This window comes from Eleutherodactylus coqui, chromosome 7 (genome assembly GCF_035609145.1).
Source record: "Eleutherodactylus coqui strain aEleCoq1 chromosome 7, aEleCoq1.hap1, whole genome shotgun sequence".
Taxonomy (NCBI): domain Eukaryota; kingdom Metazoa; phylum Chordata; class Amphibia; order Anura; family Eleutherodactylidae; genus Eleutherodactylus; species Eleutherodactylus coqui.
In genome coordinates this window covers 107,821,931-107,837,369 of record NC_089843.1, presented here as the reverse complement: position 1 = coordinate 107,837,369, position 15,439 = coordinate 107,821,931, and the positions used below count along the sequence as shown (strand labels likewise).

The 15,439-nt window shown below is 47.0% G+C and overlaps 2 protein-coding genes across 4 annotated transcripts in view; both read right to left on the bottom strand.

Annotated features, from left to right (window-relative positions):
• The window catches only part of FBXO8 (F-box protein 8), a 43,493-nt gene that overhangs the window by 14,362 nt on the left and 13,692 nt on the right, over window positions 1–15,439 (bottom strand). For all 3 annotated transcript variants that reach the window (XM_066573520.1, XM_066573522.1, XM_066573521.1), the window contains one exon: window positions 7,786–8,096. In XM_066573520.1, coding sequence (XP_066429617.1) covers window positions 7,786–8,096 — 311 coding nt within the window. The remainder of the gene's footprint in view (window positions 1–7,785; window positions 8,097–15,439) is intronic.
• Window positions 10,111–13,259, bottom strand: LOC136572697 (uncharacterized). Its single transcript, XM_066573519.1, has 2 exons — window positions 13,085–13,259; window positions 10,111–12,865 (listed from the first exon to the last, which is right to left on the bottom strand). Exon 2 carries the CDS (start codon window positions 12,762–12,764, stop codon window positions 10,371–10,373), a length of 2,394 nt encoding a protein of 797 aa, XP_066429616.1. The 5' UTR covers window positions 12,765–12,865; window positions 13,085–13,259; the 3' UTR covers window positions 10,111–10,370.

The window sequence follows — 15,439 nt, the reverse complement described above, 5'->3', positions numbered from 1 at the left end:
AACCACAAAACTCTCCAGAGTATCTCTGGAGCTCAGCTTCCATCAAATCAGTGCCCTGCAATTATCACCGAGGTAATACAAGACACCTTTAGAAGGAATGCACTGAAGATACTGCCTGTGTATGTGTTGGCTTCGTACCCTGTGGACTGAATCGCATTTTAAAAGAAAAGTAAATTCCATATTAGACTATTCCAGTCCAACAGAAGTGAAGTTTTAGATCTGTTTAATGAAATCAATAAGACAACGGCTCACCCCTAATGAGAAGTCGAGAACTCAAGAATGTGGTATCCACACATCCAAACTTAAAGGGGTTGTCTCGCGGCAAACATCAAAATTTTACATTAGCCCATTCCCCCTGTCACCCCCCTGGCATAAAATAGCATTTTAAAGCGGTTTTTAAACCGCTTGCTACTCACCGATGGGATGAAAGATGAACTTATAAAATTCTTCTCCCAAGATGGCCGCCGGTCCTTTCCCAGGGATGCACTGCGGTTTTCTCCCATGGTGCACCGCGGGTCTTCTCCCATGGTGCACCATGGGCTCTGTGCGTTCCATTGCCGATTCCAGCCTCCTGATTGGCTGGAATCGGCACACGTGACGGGGCGGAGCTACACGATGACGCGTAGAAGGGGGCGGAGCCAGAACGCCGCTCGTGCCCAGACGGACCAGAAGGAGAAGACCCTTCTGTGCAAGCGCGTCTAAAAAAGCAAGAAGACCCCGAAATTAGACGGAGCCATGGAGACAGGGACGCTAGCAAAGGAGCAGGTAAGTGAATAACTTCTGTATGGCTCATATTTAATGCACGATGTATATTACAAAGTGCATTAATATGGCCATACAGAAGTGTATACCCCCACTTGCTTTCGTGAGACAACCCCTTTAAATAAAAATAGCCACTTGGTTCTCCAGTCCACTCAGATGTAAAAAGTCTATCCGCCAGATATATTAAATAAAAAATAATAAATAAGAATACTATGATTGCACACAAAAGGTCACCTATCAGGGGCCACACGACAAGCAAACCAACTGCAATATCAAAAATACGCTACTACGAAATCATATAAAACGTACATAGACCACTAAAACTACAGCAAACACCACAACTATATAATAATGTACCGCTAAAATCAATACTGCCCGCCAAAGAACACGATGGCCGATACTGGCAAAGCTGATACTGGCATGGATATCACACAACTGAAAGACGCAGTGCAGAACTGAAAAACATGGAGGGAGGGAGCCTTTAGGGTCGTGATCGACTAAAAACAACAAAATCAATATTCGCAGGTACCGCACTATAACCCTGCAAAGTAGCACTGCCGGTGGCTGGCCGGGTCCTGTTGTTCCAACATAATAGATTGTACAGCAAGGTAGCAGAGTCATACAGCAAGCTGTGGTTTTCACAACTCAGTCATTGCAAAAATAGGACATACGCCAATACTTTGTGACAAATACTAGGGAATCACACTTCACTCCGGTACGTACTAGAATAGCGATATACTCCTGCATAGTGGAAAGCATTCCTGCATGGTCTCACATGGACATCATATTACCATATAGTCCAAATCAGGTATAATGTGGTGTTGTGACACACCAAATGCATTTCAAGGCACCCCTGCCTCTTCCTCGGTGGCTAATGCTTCCACAATAATCTCGGCTTCCTTCTTATAGTCATTTTCTATTGTCCCCAAAACCCTAAATGGAGTATATAGAAGATCATTTCACTTTCTTCTGGAGAATTCCAACTATAACTTATATTAATAAATTACTATGTAAATCCTCTTAAATATAAAGTCAGAGAAAAGAAACATCTACAAATGAAATTATATATTTATTAAAAGAAAAACAGAAAAAAGTAAAAAACAAAAAACATACCTGCAACAGATCACTTAAAAAAAATGCAAATTAGAATTTAATGAGACTCTAATATATATCCTTCCAGATTTTGTTTTGCTCTAGACATTTTCCCTATAAATTCCGCTCCCCACCAGTCCTTCACTATACTACTGATTGCAAAAAAAAAAAAAACCCGTACACCCGTTGGGTGAAGTCACACGAACGTATATCGGCTCGGTTTTTACGCCGAGCCGATATACGTTGTCCTCGTGTGCAGGGGGGGAGGGGCGGAGGATGGAAGAGCAAGGAGCAGGAACTGAGTTTCCGCCCCCCCTCTCTGCCCCTCTGCACTATTTGCAATGGGAAGAGGTGGGGCGGGGCTAAGTTCCGAGAATTAGCCCCGCCCCGTCCCACCTCTCCCCATTGCAAATAGTGCAGAGGGGCGGAGAAAAGGCAGAGAGGGGGGCGGGAGCTCAGTTCCTGCTCCTGGCTCTTCCATCCTCCCCCCCTGCACACGAGGACAACGTATATCGGCTCGGCGTGAAAACCGAGCCGATATACGTTCGTGTGACTTCACCCTGAGGGTCACAACTACGATATTTCCTGAAGTGTTTGCATATCCATTCTTATTATAAATATGTTTGGAGATCCTTTTAGATCCTCGTAGGTTCTCTCAATGGGTTGCCTCTAATATCGGACCGCCATCATATATATTACGTTCTTACTATTACATGACAAGATTTCTTTAATAACACTCAATTATCCACTATAGATTTTACTACTGATGTTTTTCTCTGATAATTTGTAATTTTACAATTATTATATGCCCCACATCTGAACCCTTAGAAAGTTCAACCGATTCCTACATTTCACCGCGTTCTCTACATTCCTAACAGTAAGGGGCCCTTTTCAATCCCAAATATGGGGCTTTAATATACAAAAGGTGATTAGGTAGCACCGGTGCTAACAATTTATCCTTCCCCAAGTAAATGCCAATAGCTTTTTATAATTTGCCTAATTCGTCTATGTCCTAGGGCAGAATTAGCTCCAAACTCTCACTCCTCCTTACATCATCAACTTTCCGACTTCATTCAATGAACGGACTTCTAATTCTCTTACTTTATACAAAGATTCATCTAAGACCTCTTGAGGGTATTTCTTATCCAATAGCAGCTATGATAGTTCTATAGACTCCCGTTCAAACACTTCATTGCGTGTACAAATTGTGTATTAATCGTCTACATATCTGTCAATGTCCGTTTGTTGGAGTGTCACGCACAAACTGTACGACCGATTGACATGAGATTTTGCACACAGTATAATCTCGACCCGGAGAAGATAGGCTAAAGAATTCAGAAATATTGTTGTCTAAGCAACCTTATTTACTTTTGTTGCCTTTGCTTGAATTGTAATACAGCAACCCCCAAATCTGCTTTCACCAATGGATTCTATGTATTCGATTTCCTATTTCTGGTTATTTCCAACAAGTAATTCCCACTAGAAGAGTCATACTGAGCGGTGAACATTTGTGTTTCAGGATTGCTTTTTAGCCCCAGTCTAACCCTGGTGGAGCCACCAATCATTTGACCATTTTGTCCTTCCTAATTCTGCAGATTTTACCTCAACGGTATAATATATAGCATCCAATCTCGGTGCAGCTTTCATTTTACCTCAGCAGAATAACAAATGAAAGCAGAGCTATGATTGGTTGCTATTGGCAACACAAAATGCCAAATTTTATTCAAATCGGACCAGAACTGGGGATTTGTATATGACACAAACAGATTTTGTGTTTTAGATATAAGATGCCAAGCAAGCAGAGGACCTGTTTGGGCAGAAGGACAACAGCCGCACTTGAAGTAGCAGCCGCTCGAGTAGTTGTGGCTACTCTTCCGACTTGAGAATCAACACAAGCGACAAGTGGCTGCTCGAATTGGAGATCTGGAAGATAACTTTGCCTATTTTAAGTTAACATTAACATAACATTAATCAGCAGAGGTGTCCTTCCACGTATCTATGTGCGCATTCTGATATCATCTAGTCTTACTTTTACTCACGTTTCGTATTGCATGCGTTCTGTATTGGGTAGCTGGGCTAGTCACCTATATTGCCCAAATGGTATATTTAAAGGGGTGGTCTCGCGAAACCAAGTGGGGTTATACACTTCCGTATGGCCATATTAATGCACTTTGTAATGTACATTGTGCATTAAATATGAGCCATACAGAAGTTATTCCACTTACCTGCTCCGTTGCTAGCGTCCTCGTCTCCATGGTTCCGTCTAAATTCGCTGGCAGCTTGCTTTTTTAGACGCGCTTGCGCAGTCCGGTCTTCTCCATTCAGCACGAGCCGCTTCAGTGTGCTCCCCGCTACAGCTCTTCTGCGCATGCGCAGACGAGCTGTCACTGCTCGGGAGCGCGCTGCAGCGGCCATTCTGTACCTTCCTCTGTTAGAGGAAGGTGCAGAAACTGGAGCTGCCCAGCGGAGAAGCCCAGCCCAGCCGCCCCGAGAAGCCTCCCAGGTAAGTGATTTGTCGGGGGGGGGGGGGGGGCTGCCGCTGCGCCGGGCTGCGCTGGGGGGGGCTGTCGCTGCACCGGGGGGGGCTGCCGCTGCGCCGGGGGGGGGCTGCCGCTGCGCCGGGGGGGGGCTGCCGCTGTGATGGGGGAACTAGCGCTAGGCCGGGGGGGCTGTCGCTGCGATGGGGGGGCTGTCGCTAGGCCGGGGGGGGCTGTCGCTAGGCCGGGGGGGGGGGGCTGTCGCTAGGCCGGGGGGGGGGCTGTCGCTAGGCCGGGGGGGGGGCTGTCGCTAGGCCGGGGGGGGGGGCTGCCGCTGTGATGGGGGAACTAGCGCTAGGCCGGGGGGGCTGTCGCTGCGATGGGGGGGCTGCCGCTAGGCCGGGGGAACTAGCGCTGGGCTCCGGAACCTAGCGCTGGGCTCCGGGGCCTTCACCTGGGCTGAGGGTCTAGCGCTGGGGAGCCGGGGGCTAGCGCCTTACCTGCTGCCTGGCGGTGGGCGTCTGGTCGGCGGCTGCGGGGCGTCTGGTCGGCGGCTGCGATGCGTCCGGTTGCCATGGAGACACAGCTGGCGGCGTCTCGGGAGCGCGCACGTCGGGCTGCAGCGAGCGACGGGGAAAGAGCCGGCGGCCATCTTGGGGAAACTTTTATAAGTTGCTGAAACGCTGGAACGGTAAGTACGAACCAGCTAGAAATGTCATTTACAGGGGGGCTTAGTAATGTGTACTTAATGGGGGGACTGGGCAAAAAAAAAATTTAACTGCTTCCTCGAGACATCTCCTTTAATAACTTTATAGCAAAATATCATCTAAGTATCTACCCCAGAGCAACAGGTCTGCACCAAATCTAGGGAGAATAAACTTGCTCTCCCAATAGGCCATAAACAAATTAGTATAACTGGGCGTGAACCTTGTGCCCATAGCGGTACCCAAACTCTGGCGAAAAAAAAATAGCATCATCCAAGTTTATCAAGGAAATCTTAATCACAAGAGAGATAAGCTGCCACCAGAGGTGTCTGACAGCGACTTATTCCATCTCCCTATTGAGAATACGCACACGGCCAACTGAACCAAGTGTGCATGTCTATCGAGGCGTTGGAAGGAATAGCTGTTGGCTGAACAAGCGTTTGTTTATCCAACTAATACTGAAGGTGTATAATTCCCTTTGGTGTTCCTCTAACCCCTTCAGTGGCAGGTTTGGGTAGTCTTCAGCACATTTCAGTGCAGCAAGCCCCGGAGATTTGGGATATTTAAAACATGCTATACCATAGCTGCACCTACTAAACTGCATTCTAAGGTCCTGAAAATAAAAATAAAGTAACTAAAAAAAATGGGACTTCTCTTCCTTCAATGATCCATCTCAAGCATAGTAGTGCTAGGAAGTCTTCTAGATGTCATAATTTAAATTAGTCTGCAAGTGTAGCCGTACTAAAGCAAAACCCTTCCTGGAGCTTGGCAATACATTGGTCTGAATGGCTTTAGAATAGCAAGTGTCCAGTCTCCTAGCTAAGAAGTCTTTTTAGCTTCTCGCACACTGCTCGGACATGGGCAGCACTGGCCAATCAGAGCAGAGTATAGTGCCTTGTGCATCAGGCAGTCACAGAGGCTGTGCAACCATCTCTGTCTGCCCTAGACCAGAGGGTTGCATTAATACTGGGTAAATATGAAAAAGAGGTCTCGAATGCAGTCACAGTAAGTTCAGAAAATGGTTTGTTTGCCTTGACTCACTTTGGATAAGAAAATGAGAAGATCTAAAGCGATTTCAAGAAGTATGTTTCATTTACTTGAAGGGCCAAGAGGGAAGTTCACTTAACAATAATCTTTGTTTGTGAGAAGGATGCTTTTCAAGTCGAAGTTAATGCAGTGGTAAAATAATCATAGATAGCAGTACATAAAACGAAGGTCGTTGAACTACAAGGGCTCCGGCGTAAACAGCATGGAAGGTATTTTCCTGGAATATTACGCGGTCTACCCAGCGCCTTGTCGTATTTATGGGTCATTAGAGTTTCCGATGAACAAGCATAATTTTATCAGAAAATGGAAGGAAATAGGAGAATCTAAACATGCCATCAATAAGAAACAAAGGACTGAATCCAGCAATTAATATTTTCTCTGCTGCCTAAGTATTTTTGCATTAAGCCCTGGCAGCCTTCCACAGATACTTGGAAGCATTTTGTTCCTAAGATCAGATAAGCACATTTTTCTAGTGTTGACATTTCAATTGCATCCATCCACTATAAGGAGGAGGTTAATAAGTTTATTCTTAGGTTCTCTGGACACTTCTCTAAATTTTAACCCCATTCATTGTAAATAGTGTACACTCAATTCTCAGATTATTAGAAGTACTTACCGTTCTGTCGTAACAGCGTGGAGTAGGTCAGTCATAAATAATGGCATCTCATGGGCATAGAAGTAATAGGCATTTATAGGCTACATAAAGGCTATAGTCACAGCTAGTTTTTATTCCCCCCCCCCCCAAACACATTTGCATACATTAGGAAATGATTCAGACTCATGCTGAATGCATCCATAGGGAATAGTGTATCTGACATATGCCAAAAACGTGTTATTTTGGCACACATCTGTGTGGTGTATGTCAGTAATGTCTTGTTTTTCCACTTTCCCTTAAAAGAGTGCCTGAGTTTTCAGAATAAAGTTCAGTTCCCCCTTGCAAACTGTATATCTGATTCTTCATCCTCTCAGAACTGGTGGGAGAAGTTGATGCTGTGCTATGAGAGTTGTGTTCTATACACTGTACACAGAAAACTACAGAGATCTTGCTTTCTAAAATGTCTCTTGCACACAGGCATAATCTCATCAGGCAGTACTGAAAGATTTAGCAGTGTACATGTGTATAAACAGCAGAAGAGCTCATCTCACCATTAGCTCCACTTGTTTCTTTCCCTATGCGTTCTTTCCCTCCCCTTGCTCTCTGCACAGTTCAATGAGCATGACAAATCATCCCCTGCTCTAGCATTCCCTTGTCAATCAAGAACTGGCAGACAGTAGACAGCAAGCTCAGGGGAAGGTAGACAGCACTTAAGGGATTTTTCACCCCCAAATCATCATTTTAGGTAAATAAATAGTGGTTTTGCCAATTACCACACTGGCCATCATATAAGCACAAGTTGTTTGAAAGGTTAGTGCCCATTTAACCTGTTGGGGAACATTTTTTGTTTTACAATGCAAACCAACAGGAGAAGTGCAACCATACGGAAGTGAGTTTGAGTACAAATGAGCCTTTTCTTATGTATATGCTAAAAACTGAACACAACAAGGTGTAAAAATGGGGTGTCAATATTCTTGTAGACCAGAATATACTTGGTATTTGGGGGGAGTTGTAGATGTGTAATAAAACAGTAAATGCACAGTAGTGCGTTACAACCTGAGCCATCCATACACCTTATATCGGTTTTACTTCTACACCCTTTACTTACCCTTGCCAAAGCAGCTCGTCATTGGCCAGGTCTTGCCATACACAGGATGCCAGGCACAGGTCAGTTGCATTGAGATAGGATAATATAGTAAGGCTTAACTCGGGTGGCAGCATTTCAAGATTAATAAATCCTTGTTGATCTTTAGCTTTTCTTGCTTTCAGTAGGTGGTAGAGATCCATGCCTCCCTGCGTGTGTCTCCGATGGTTCATATTGCTATCATGCTCTGTGGACAAGAAGCTGTGATCTATGAATCCTTGCTGATATTGCTGGTTTCTTGCAACTCTCCAGAGGCCTTGACCCATCTGTGATCCCTGTTTAATAAGAACAGTCCTATTAGTACAAGACATCACCTGGTGCCCGCTGAAAATGAAGAATTATCAACCAATGGCAAGCTGTAAATTTAGGAACATTTCACAAACCAAAGCATCAAATTAGTGCTCACCAAATACTAGTTTGCAATGTACCAGTAGACCTCACGGCACAGACCAGTAGAGGCGGATATCATAGGACAATAAGTTGGCTCATTAGACTCCTGTCAGCTTTTTCTAGTGAAATTCTCATGGTTGAATCAAATTAGGACTTGTAAGCCTTGACTAGCCCTATTAGACTGCCTGTCCACAGGCGTTATGGAATTGCGCTCCCCGGCCGCGGGGAACACCATGCACGCTTTCTATAGTGTTGCTATGGAAAGTGCAGCCCCCCTGTCCACAAGCAGAGAATTATAGCGATTCTCCGCTCGCAGGCGGCAAATCGCAGCATGCTGCGAAGTGCCGCGATTCTCCGCAGTCAGCCTGTTAGGCTGACAGCAGAGATCTGTCTGCCGGCTCCTGCTCCCGTGTGGCGGCTCCCGCGGTGGAGATCCACCGCAGGATACTGCAACGTCCGTGGACAGGCAGCCTTAGCTGGTGTGGGCCTCACCTTGAACGCAAGCATATAGTCTAGAAAAAAAATGGAAGTAGCACAGTTACCCATATGTACGAAAAAAGTATGGCATGCAAGAAGTAATTGTGACATGTGGTCTTATTCAGGGTTTGTTCACATCGGCTTCAGAGGCTCCACTGCAAGGCTCTGGTGAAGAGCCAGCGCAAAATCCCAGACAAAATAGCGCAGCATGCCAAGATATTTAATGGGGGAAATTGTCATACAGCATGATGGAAACTTGTCAGAAACCAGACAATTTCCTATTGGCTCCTATGATGGACTGAGGATATGCATGTTCCACAATTGGACTGACCTGCACATAGTCCTGACCTAAACCCTTCTGAATATCCTTGGGACAAACTGGAATGTAAAGTCAGGAAATATGAACTGTGCCCATCTTCTTTGAGAGAACCCATCAGACATTTGCAGGATGAATTGAGGGAAATACTGGCTGAAGTGTATCAGAAATGAGGAGTTCAGCATGCCCAATTCACTGCTTGAAAAGATTGCTCCTAGGCCAGGGTTTAAAAGGAAAACTCAAGGCAAAGTTGATGCACTTGCCATAACACAGTGTAGGTACTGAGGGGCTGATCCACGACAGATATAAAAACTGCCAGAGAGTAAGTTTCATGTACCCCCCTCTCGGTCCCTGCCGCAGGCCGGTATCTCTTACGCCCAGAGTGGCTTTTAAAATGTAATAAACCATCCTTGATGAACTCTGATGTGTAGGTTCCATTGACATAATTATATATTGTATTACTGGAATAATGGAAGCATAACCTGCTGAAGTGATTACCATTAATAAACAGAGTGGGATTCTAAAAGTGTGGGCTTCCTCTTTAAATACCAAGGGTCTACACAATAATTATTGGCTCATCAAATCACTTTCATGAATACATCAAGTTCATTCGGCAGGAAACGCTTGATGTCAACTATAAATATTTAAAAAATGTTTTCCAAAAAGTAAACTTTCCCGAGTACTCTCTGTACAAGAGAGAAATCTTTGAAGTGTCTTCCCGTTGTCTCACACTGACATTATGCTGCTTTTCCAAAGTACAGAATAATCTAATGTTAAATATTAAAAATATGGCTAATCATTGGTCCGAAGTGACTCATCCGTATTCGGTCAACACTTTTCTGGAGTAAAACAGAACATCTTGTGCAGCTTAACAGTGCGGATTCATACTGAAACATCTAGAAAAGGGATCGACAAAGTAAACAAAACTGGTTTTAGTACCTACACAGGGCACATAAAGGGAGCAAATAATGACAGATCAGCCTCCAAAAGGTAGGATTATACCTACCCGATAATCAGGTTTCCAGGAGTCTCCACGACAGCACCACCTGAGATCGCCTCCTCCTGATAGGACAGGAACACACCGAGAGGTTAAAGTTCCCCCCCCCCGTCCTCCCCTCCTCAGTGTATTATAACGAAACTGCCGGGGTAGGAGCTAACTTAAATTTTTTCCTATCTGGTATACTTTTTATTTTATTATCTTTTATTTATTTAATTATTTCTATATACATTATTCTTTCTTGGGGAGGGAATGTACGGGTGCTGTCGTGGAGACTCCTGGAAACCTGATTATCGGGTAGGTATAATCCTACCTTTCCCAGGGAGTCTCCACGACAGCACCACCTGAGACGTATCAACTAAAGTAATTCTAGGGTGGGATTGCCGCTGAGAGGACCTTACGACCGAAGGACATGTCCTCGTCTAGCTGCACCTTTACCCTGTAGTGTTTGACGAAAGTATGGGGCTTTTTCCATACTGCTGCCTTACATATCTGCTCTACTGATGCCGAGCCATGCTCGGCCCATGAGGTCGCTACTGCCCTTGTGGAATGGGCTTTAAGAGCCGAGGGGGCCTCCTTCCCCAAAGCCTTATATGCCTCGCTAATGGCCAGGCGAATCCACCTGGCTATAGAGCTTTTGGCTGCCTTCTTTCCCCTATTAGGGCCTGAATATTGGACGAACAGGTTGTCGTCCTGCCTCCATGGGCCTGTGGCCTCGATGTACGTCAAGACTGCTCTTCTGACGTCCAAACAGCTTAGGGTTCGCTCGCTCTCGTCTTTTGGGTGATTATAGAACGAGGGTATTATTATGTCATGGGCCCTATGGAATGGGGATACCACCTTAGGTAAAAAGGTCGGGTCTGTTTTAAAGACTAACTTGGTATCTGTAATCTTGAGGAGCGGGTGGCGTATGGATAGGGCCTGTAGCTCGCTGACCCGCCTGGCTGAGGAAATTGCCACTAGGAAGATAGTTTTTACTGTGAGCATTTTTAATGAGAGCCCCTCCATTGGTTCGAAGGGGTCCCCTGTCATGGCCCTCAAGACTAAATTAAGGTTCCAGTCTGGGCAAATATTGGTGGACCTGGGTCGAAGCCTATCTGCCGCTGCCAGGAATCTATTGATCCACCTGTCCCCGGATAACTTAGTGTCAAACAGGGTGCTAAGGGCTGCCGTTTGGACTCTTAGGGTGCTTGGGGCGAGGCCCATATCCAGGCCGTCCTGTAGAAAGTCCAGGATCAGAGGGACGTCCGCACTGCTGCCTGAGGAGCCTCTCTCTTGTCTCCAAGAGGTAAACCTCCTCCAGATTCTCTGGTATATGCGGTTGGTAGTCTCTTTCCTGCTTGCCATTAGCGTTCTGACTACCTTGGTTGAGAATCCCCTGCCCCTCAGTATGGATTCTTCAGTAACCAAGCTGTTAGATGAAGTCTGCTTACGTCGGGGTAGTTCAGGGGTCCCTGCGTTAGGAGATTCTCTTGAGCCGGAAGGGTAACTGGCTCCTGGATGCTCAAGTCTCTCAGGAGGCTGAACCAGCTCCTTCTTGGCCAAAAGGGAGCCACAAGGATCAGGGTGCACGGTTGTGACCTGAAGTACTGTAGTACCCTTGGGATTAGTGGGATCGGGGGAAATGCGTACGCCAGTTCTCCTCCCCAGTCCTGGCTGAGGGCGTCCACCGCTGTCGGTTGGTCTTCCCGTCTGAGGGAGAAGAAGTTCGTCACCTTGGCGTTTTGTTTTGACGCGAATAGGTCTATTTGCGGGGGACCCCATTTGTCCGTCACTATCCGGAACGCCTCCTGGGATAAGGACCATTCTCCTGGGTCTAAGCGCCCCCGGCTGAGGAAGTCTGCTCTTTGATTCAGAGATCCCTTTAAGTGTACCGCTGACAGTGAGATGATGCGGCCCTCCGCCCAGCGAAATATCCTTTGCGCGATACTTTGCAGAGCTGGTGACCTCGTGCCCCCCTGGTGTCGGATATGGGCCACTGCCGTGGTGTTGTCCGACAGTACCCGTATATGTTGGTTTCTTACCGTCTCCCCCAGGTGCTGCAGGGCCTTCCAGATTGCTTGTAGCTCCCTGTAGTTTGAGGATTGATGCTTCGTCTGCGGTGGCCATGGGCCCTGTAGGAGCTGGTCTCCGACGTGCGCCCCCCACCCCCAGGAGCTTGCATCTGTCGTGATCTGTACTGCCGGGTGCAATATCCAGTGGACTCCTTTTCTTAGATTTCTTGGGGACGTCCACCAGCTTAAGGATACCCTTACCGAGTTCCTGATCTGTATTCTGTTTTCTAACGAAGCCTGCCTGCCGTCCCACGCTGCGAGGACTGCAGCTTGCAGGGGTCTGGTATGTGCCTGTGCCCATGCTACCCCCGGGATGCATGATGTTAGACTTCCTAGGAGGGACATAGCCTCCCGGATTGTGCATGACCGTCTCTGCATAAAGGATTTTACCATGTGCCGAATTTTCTGCCCCTTTGCCTCGGGGAGGAAGGAGCATTGGGCCTCTGAGTCGAGTGTTACGCCTAAAAACACCTTCTCCGTGCTGGGGTTTAGGCTGGACTTCTCCCAATTTATGATCCAACCTAGGAACTGTAACAGGCTGAGCACTGTTGCCAAGTTCTCTACTAGGCGTTCCCTGGACTCGGCTATGATTAGTATGTCGTCCAGGTATGGGATTATTAGGATCGACCTCTGCCTTAGGTAGGCTGCAACCTCCGCCATGATCTTCGTGAAGATGCGGGGTGCTGAGGAGATTCCAAAGGGAAGGCATCTGAATTGAAGATGCCTTGTCTTGCTGCCCATTTCCAACGCGAACCTTAGGTACTTCCTTGAGTCCCTGTGGATCGGTACATGCAGATAGGCGTCTTTCAGGTCGATCGAGGCCATGTAGGCCCCCCTGGGGATCAACTTTACCGCTGATGTGATGGACTCCATCCTGAATTTTCGATATTTTATGAAAACGTTCAGGGGTTTTAGATTTATTATTAGGCGTGAACCTCCCCCGGGTTTCTTTACTAGAAAGAGTCTGGAGTAATGCCCCCAGGTCTCCTCTTCCTGTGGCACGAGGGACACTGCCTTTAGATGTCTTAGGTCCTGTACCGCCTGCTGAAGCGGGTACAGTTGTTGTACTGGACCTCGCGTGATAATATATTTTCTCCTGGGGGGGGATACTAACTCGATTTTGTATCCCTCCTGCAGGATCTCCGGGATCCACGGGCTCCTGCAAATCGAGGCCCACCGATCCGCAAAGCCCTGCAGCCTCGCCCCCACTGGGATGGCGTCAGGGCTTCTGCTTGGCTGGGTCCCCCTGGTGCGGGTTGAAGAGGAAGCTTCTCCCTCTGCCTCCCTTGGGGTAACTCCATCGGCCCGTCTTGCCCTTGCCTTTATAGGGTTCCGATTGTTGTGCCGGGGTTCGGAAGAAGGTCTTCCCCTTACGTTGTCTTTCCTCCGGGAATCCCTTCTTCTTATCCGACGCTTTCTCTAGTATTTTATCTAGATCCGGACCAAAGAGGAATTGGCCGTGAAAGGGTAGCGAGCACAATTTATTCTTGGATGTTAGGTCGCCCGACCATGACTTCAGCCAGAGGACCCTCCTGGCCGAGTTGGTTAGGGCCGTTGCTTTTGCCGAAAGCTTCACTGACTCCGCTGCTGCGTCTGCCAGGAAGTTAGTGGCCATCTTTAACATAGGGAGGGAATCTATGATCTGCTCCCTTGGTGTTTTGCTCGAGATGTGCAGCTCCAGTTGTTCGAGCCACACACCCAGGGTTCTGGCGACGCACGTGGCTGCCACCCCCGGCCTGAGCGTACTGGCCGCTGCCTCCCAGGATCTTCTTAGTAGGCCCTCCGCCTTGCGATCCATTGGGTCTCTAAGCTGTGTGGCGTCCTCGAAGGGCAATGTTGTCCTCTGAGGAGGGGAGGACGGGGGGGGGAACTTTAACCTCTCGGTGTGTTCCTGTCCTATCAGGAGGAGGCGATCTCAGGTGGTGCTGTCGTGGAGACTCCCTGGGAAAAATAAATAAAATTGTTCCATTGTGTCAAGTCATTAACCCTTTCCAATCCAATTTGTATCCTGGTTTTCCTAGGGGGCTTACTCTTTCTGCCATTATACAACGGTGCCATATGCTCGCTAAAGCCAGTACTGCATGAGGTGACACGTTGGATAGACTTCGACTGCAGAGAGGCTGGCAATAAACAGTAAGAGAACCCCGACGGACGTCTTCCAACATCGGAGCTGTGCAGCCTTAAATCATAATGGCTTCAGAGGTCAGACAGTGGATTGGAAAGGGTTAAAATGCTATTTACTGGCCTCTAAGTTCCATGGCCTTCTGAAGGCCCTTTTTCGCTGGTTGATGGTTACCTGCCTGATCAACTGCAGGTTGACGGTGTAGCCCATTAGTGAGCATTTGCTCATCTGTAGGGTGATGGCATCTTTTATGTGGCACCAAAAACCATCTGTGAGCACATTGCCCTGAGTAAACAGGGATGGGCAGCTGACAACAATAGAATATGTGCCCAAACAATCAAGAATTGTAGTAGTGCCAATTGCTCGACTTGCAAAAAAGTTGATCAGGCCTCATTCCTGATCTTAAGAGGAACCAGTCATTAAGTTTTTACAATGCAATCTACGATAAATGTTTAACAGTATTACTAATGAGATTCTTATCTCTATTTGGTTTTGTAATATGTGCCCCGGTACCGTTACAATCTACTTTTGAAGTTTTCCTGCGCTGTATTCTAAGGAGCTGAAAATAGTCAGATTTTGCAGAAGAATCTGATTTTTCCTTCACCGCCATGCCAGGCACACCAGTTCTTGATCGGCATGCACACAGATTTCTATTCTTCACTAGAATTCCGCACAGGTGCCATTGCAAACCCTACTCGTGCCTCCGCACATCAACTGTCCGTCACTAGCTGACACTTCAGTGGCGTACTGCACCCTGCGGATCGTTACTCCCACTGTGTTCGAGGTCAGGTGACTGTGGGTATAACGATCCTCAAGGTGCATGCACAGTACACCACCGAAGTCTTAGCAAACAAAGGAGAGCTGGGGTGCGCAGATTTGCTACGGCTCCTATGCGATACAGTGAACAGATTGGTGGAACTTGCTTGTTCAACTCCTCCTGCAACCCCGGTAAGAAATGCTCACGAAACATCTACCATCGTATTTGCCTCCTTTGATGGAACTTTTAATGTGTTATCTCACTCTGCTGAGAAGGGCAAGCATTGCCGCTTTTATATGCTTCATCTGCCTCTGCGAATGTTATTATGCAGGCAATTTCACACAAGCTAGTGGTGTGGATATGTGGGGCGATACACAAAATGAACCTACGCAATAGTTTTCTTGCTGTGAATAAAAGCAAAAACGCTTCTGGCTTCCCTCTCTGCTCAGGTTGGAAACCTGAGAGAGGATGTTGGATTTATAAGACATGATTTGCAGAAAGTTAC